Below are 6000 nucleotides of genomic sequence, written 5' to 3'. Positions count from 1 at the left end.
CTGTATTCCATGCTCAGTGCTGATCTGTTGCACGGCTAGCGTGGTACATCTTCACAAAGATAATGGCTTAATAGAAGTGAAGACAAAGTAACATGTTGGGACCTCCTTGAAAAAGGTGACTGCGACCGCTTAATAGAGGTCACTAGTTTTACAGTAATTAAGGGAACTTCTAGTATTTATTTTAATAATTGCACACTGTTCCTTAGTAAATTACAGTAGCGTAAGATATTCTATACCCATTTAAATTATCTGAAAACAATCCTTTAAAATTTATTGATAGATATTATTTTCCGTCGGTGATGGCTGTTATCAAAACTCTGATCCTCATTTCCGTAATCATATTACCAACGATGATGATGGCACAGGACGTTAATCCAGGTAATTATTTTTGCCACTGAGAAATTTAAATATTTTATTTAAAGTAAAAAATGAAATGATCGTATTTTTCAATAACAAACTACAATCTTGGACAGAATAAAATGGAACAATCAACCCCATCCCCCAAATTGCGAAAGAAATCATCTGGTCCTAGTAAAACGATCGTTTGGAAGACGAGGGGACGGATGAGGTGTCTGTGGAAGAGGCCAGAGGCTAAATTTTGCTATTGTTTATTACAGATGGAATTGTTTGAAAAGTTCAAATACCATATAATTATAACCAAAAAAAGTATTATTGAATGAGACTAATAAGTATGATGTGAAGAATTTTGCAGATCAAGGCGAGAGATCGAGCCTCTGAGATCAGCATAATTCTGATCTTCATATCATCCGAAAGCCGAATTCACTGTTTTATTATTCATGCAAAATATTTCTAAGTACTTAACTCTGGCCTATTTCTCGGCACGGTTTCAGGATATGAACCTTCTTTTTTTTTTTGCAGATACTAAATAATCAAGAAGGAGATAATAGGGCCATTTATACGAGGAAAAATAAAACGCGTCTTACATAAGACGCGTCTTAAACAAGACGCAAACTTTCCGTATAAACGGCACAATTCGTCTAAAATAAGACGCGGCTTAGCTAAGACGCGTCTTATTTTAGAACAGCCCTTAACACCTGTTCTTAGATAAGACGCGTCTTAGCTAAGACGAGAAAAACTTCGTATAAATGACCTTCGCGTCTTACATAAGACGCGAACGCATAGTACGCATGCGTAAGTTTTTGGCGCGCCACGTTGGATTGCCGTTGCTACGGGCAACGTTCACATGAAAACGAGTCAAGAACAGAAATAAGACGCGAACCATTTATACGAGCTGTTCTTGTCTTAGATAAGACAAGCTCGTGTAAATGGTACAGTTCGCGTCTTATTTAAGACGCGTCTTATTTTTCCTCGTATAAATGGCCTTAATATCCATCGAGCAATATGTTTTGCGTATTCTTGCATTTCTTCCGTTCAGTTTTAGAAATTCAGCTATCTCGTTTTCGGATAGCCGTGAACGCTATTTTTTTATTTTTTTGGTTCACTATTTTCCAGCCTAGTTTTCAATCAAATGTAACATCGAATCGATAGCATATTGCTCGCATCTTCGAAAAATGGCAATCGCCAGTTGGTTATGAAGAATCATTAATTAGTTGGGGGACTGGAGCCAGTCAGCATACATCATAATAATTACGATGATGATTATGATCTGATTAAGCAAGATTAAGATTTATTATTTGATCATCGCGGCCATGACTGTATTTGTGATTGTGACTATCTTGACAATGATGATAATGTGGTTTTCTTATTTTCTTGGACAAAAGTATCTTTTCATGGGCATTTATACAATAAAAGCTATTTTGTTTTTTCAGTTTGTTACCTGCCGATAGGCAAAGAAGAAGACGAAATAAGGAGGGAAAGGGAAAGGGTTCTAAAAATATTCCATGAAATCGAGAGGGAGATTGAACAAACTTGCTCAGGTGAGTGAAAAAGTCTTTCCCTTTACCCCTCCCCCTCCACCCCCAACTTCCCCGAAGGGGGTACTCCCTTAAATAGCCTATACGGGGAGGCTAAGCCCGAAAGCAGGCCTGCCCCGAAAGGGTACGTTTTTTCAGGCTTCAGGTATATGAAAAATTAGGGAATTCACTAATTCAGGTATATAAGAGGGGAGGGAAATCCTTCATTTCGGTCCGTAAAAGGACGCAAAAGCCGGCTGGGCTGAAAGGCTCATCTTGGGCAGCGAAAAGGACAAGAAAACTTCTGGTTTAGGGATTTATTCATAAAATTAATTATAAAAATTAGTTAAAACGGATGCAGTGCTCTTAATAGATAAATGAAAGGGCTACCACTTAACTTGTCAGTGGAAGTTATCACTGTGCACTTTAGAGCTGTTTTGGTGAAGTTCGTACGTCTTTATTCCTTATTACTGACCATTGATACATAACATAAAGAGTTGCTGGGCGGAGTTTTCAAAAGTTTCTTTGCCTTAAACCAGGATTAAATTCTAATCCACGATTGTATTTAACTTTCTAAAGAACTTTTGCTACTAAAGTTCTACAAGTTAAGGCATCATTTTTTTGTAATTTAGTGTCAGTAACATGTTCCATTACATCAAACAAAACTTGGTTGAGACCTAGCGAAACCCTGGATTTTCTTACGTATCGTTCAAGAAGCCGGGCCCTGATCGCTATTAGGGCTTGCTTGAAGGTTTAAAGGATATCATCAGCTAGTATCTCAAGCTCTGTCGGAGCAAAGGTCATCAAGCTTACGATTGCCTGGTTGGTCAATTTCCAAAAGATAAGAAGCTATGTTCTTCAACCTCGTCCAAGGGATTTTCCCTCTGAAAATGGTGTAAGGGAAAGCCCTGACAACGAGTTTGTATGTTCTCAAATATATAGAGATATTATTCAAAACTTTTGTTCGAACGTGAGGTCTTATTCCTTGTGTTTAGATCACCGCCGTTCATGCGAAGATGTGTCATCTCCTGGAATCTACCAGTTAAATTTTGATTCAAACAAATTTAAGGTAAACTTCAAAGTTATTACCCGGTGAACCGAGCTTAAACTCCATTTTGTTATCCGATATGGTACCAACGGTACTTTGTCGATTACGGTGCGCATTTCAAACTCGGCCTACTAGAGAAAGCGTTTGTTGGAAACTTCTGTCTATTATTTATTTATTTATTTATTTATTTATTTATTTATTTATTTATTTATCATCATTTATTCCAGTGTGTCTATTCATTTTGTTTATTATTTTTCTGTTTGGTAATTCGTTGTTCATTACAACTAGGCTTGCCATTATACACAAATAAATGCCCAGGAAAGTATCCTTCAAGGTTCCTCGTTGATTTAGCCAGGGAGGAAGGCTCTTGAACTGGGGAAGAGGGAATTACGATTCAGGCGCGCTAGAACAAAGGACTCTCGTGGGAGACGGGAAAGCAAGGGGACCTCATTGATCACAATATCTTAGTGCGTAAACTCTGGGCGCTTTCCATTTAGTCAAAATTTCCGGAATTTCCGGTTCGGGGGTAAAAGGAACAAGTTTCGTCGGTTCATCCCACTGGAAAATTCCCAGAAAAAGTAGAAAATCTAAAAAGGTGGGCCCGTTTCCCCGGTTGGAATTTCCGAACGGAATGTCGTGTTCCATTTACGTTTCGCGTAGTTTGTACCAGTTCCAGGTCCACCGTCGGGCACCGCGACGTACCGGGGTTTAGGACCAAATGGAACAACTTTTTACCAATCGGAAATTCCACTTTTGCTCCCACCGAAATTTCCGGGTTTTTTTCCTAAATGGAAAGCGCCCTCTCAGATTACGATATTCCAAACCACATCTTATACTGGATTGCTGACTTTCTATTGGATAGGAGACAGAGGGTTAAACTGGCACCGGATTGCTTCTCCGAGTGGCGTTACATCCCAGTCGGTGTTCCTCGGGGGACAACGTTTAGGGCCGTAACTCTTCTTAATAGTGATTAATGATATCGATTTGAATGCAGGAGAGGCAGATATGTGGAAATATGTGGATGATACCACAATCTCTGAGGTGGTAGATAAAGGCCAAGAGAGTTGTCTTCAGGAAGTGGTAGACGATCTCGCAACGCAAGCAAGTGATGACGGATTTCAGTTAAACAAAAGGAAATGCAAAGAGCTCAGGATTAGCTTCCCAAAGAAAATTATTATATACTCGGTACTCGCGAGCCCGGCCGGTTTCCCCCTTTCCCTAGTCCAAGGCAGGCTTCCCTTTACCTAGGGATATTGGAGGCCCGGCGTTAAGCGGGAGAAAATTCAGTATCAGTCTTTTCGCAAAAGTGACGTGACTTTACTGAACGATCTATTTTTGCGTGTATAGCGAGCCAATTTTCAAAAATTCCCAACTCAAAAAATAATGCAATGTGCCTGAGCATTAACGCTCGCAAGAATTCTTCCTAAAAAATAAGAAATTATAACCCCAAAACTAAATAACAATTATTCACCGAAGTGGAGGTGGCTAGTATTGGTTATTTACCGAGGCCGCGAAGCGGCGAGGTAAATACCCACTACTACCCACCGACACTGTTTACTGTTGCCAACCACCCTGGTTGCCAACGATTACAATTTTGGCGCGCGATGACCGAACGGCCGCGGTCGTCGCTTTTTCTTAGCGACAAATAAAACTTTTGAAGGCGTTTGTTTAGCTCTTGCGGGGAAGTTTCTTCAAAAGGAGTTGTGAATTCTGTTTGTATTTAAAATAATTCTGTAAAAAAGATTATTAAATTTAGTCTTAAGCTTATTTATGAACAAGTCAACTAAATGAAGTAACGCAAGACTTAAGATTAATTTGCATTTGTAAACAAAAACTTTTTCACCGGTTTTATCGATAACTATTCAAGTCAAAAAGACAAAGCTTTACCTGTTAAAACTTTCAAACTGAACTTCGTCACCTTCATGTATTTCGGAAATAGCTTGCTTGATTGGTTGTGAAATTTCTTAGTTTGTTACGGCAGCAAACCGGGAAAGCATTTTGCTCGCAACGTACGCGAGTTTGGGGTCGCTCGCTCGGAGGAACTGGAGGTGAATCAGTGAATATTGCAGGATATTCACTGCTTGAGTAGCCAATCAGAGCGCCCGAAAGACACTATTCACTGTTTTAGTATATACTAAAAAGAATTATTCTTCTGCAGGTGTACTGTGACGACACTTGGACTCTTATAGCAAGATTTTCAAATAGCGACACCAAGAACTGGATGCGAGACAATGGACACTGGTGGTATGACCAAACTGTTGCAGTAGGAACAACAACTGATCCGTTAGTCAATGCTGACATGATCTCGCCAGCTTTTTGGTTGGTCAGCGGTAGAGAGTTTAAGATCACGCGCAGTGATGACTCCAGTCATGCGCCACTGTTGCAGACCACAGGGAACTGTTTGGAGGGACAAACATTTCGATCAAAAATCACAAGTTACGGCGTCTTTAGATATCGCAAGATTTGGTCCAGTTACAGATGCCTGGGAAACTGCACCGTGAAATATGGCGGTCAGTACAATACAACAGAGGGATTTAAACAGGCTGAGTGTAATGGCAGACTCGCCACCAGCAACAAGATCAGCTTTTGGTGTCACTATAGCAAAGATGGATCAGTAATGATGATTGGTGGTGGAGGAAAAGGCTGTGAACGTGCTGATCACGGGATTGGAATAACTGAAGCAAACCAGGCTTCTTTTAGTGAAGGGCAAGAAGAGGAATATGACTTTGGAAACGACGCTGAAGATTGGTTCGGGTCTCCAAATGATTCTTATTCATTAAACTTGTGGATCCGTTGATTGAAGGAGGTTGAATGATATTTGAGGCATGTTTAACGTTATATACAACCTAACTTTTTCAAATCAGTAGAGAACACAACCGTATTTAAACCTTCTGGAATGGCCATATTAGAAATTTAAAAACTTGTAACCCGCCTAAAAATCAGCGCTCACAAAATTCATGGTCACTTTTACAGATTGTAAAAAGAAATATTTAAAAATAAAAATGATAATATTAAAATTGCCGAACGCTTTGTTGACTACTGAGATGCCTCCATGTGATAAATTTTAATGACAGAATT

At 39.6% G+C, this 6000-nt stretch overlaps 1 protein-coding gene across 1 annotated transcript; it reads left to right on the top strand.

Annotated features, from left to right (window-relative positions):
* The first annotated feature begins 280 nt into the window (after positions 1–280).
* Positions 281–5935, top strand: LOC140946211 (uncharacterized). The gene is made up of 4 exons (XM_073395296.1): positions 281–378; positions 1791–1898; positions 2870–2943; positions 5081–5935. Exons 1-4 carry the CDS (start codon positions 300–302, stop codon positions 5717–5719), a joined length of 900 nt encoding a protein of 299 aa, XP_073251397.1. The 5' UTR covers positions 281–299; the 3' UTR covers positions 5720–5935.
* Positions 5936–6000: the final 65 nt, after the last annotated feature.

This window comes from Porites lutea, chromosome 8, assembly GCF_958299795.1.
Source record: "Porites lutea chromosome 8, jaPorLute2.1, whole genome shotgun sequence".
NCBI lineage: Eukaryota > Metazoa > Cnidaria > Anthozoa > Scleractinia > Poritidae > Porites > Porites lutea.
This window is presented reverse-complemented; position numbering and strand designations above follow the sequence as displayed.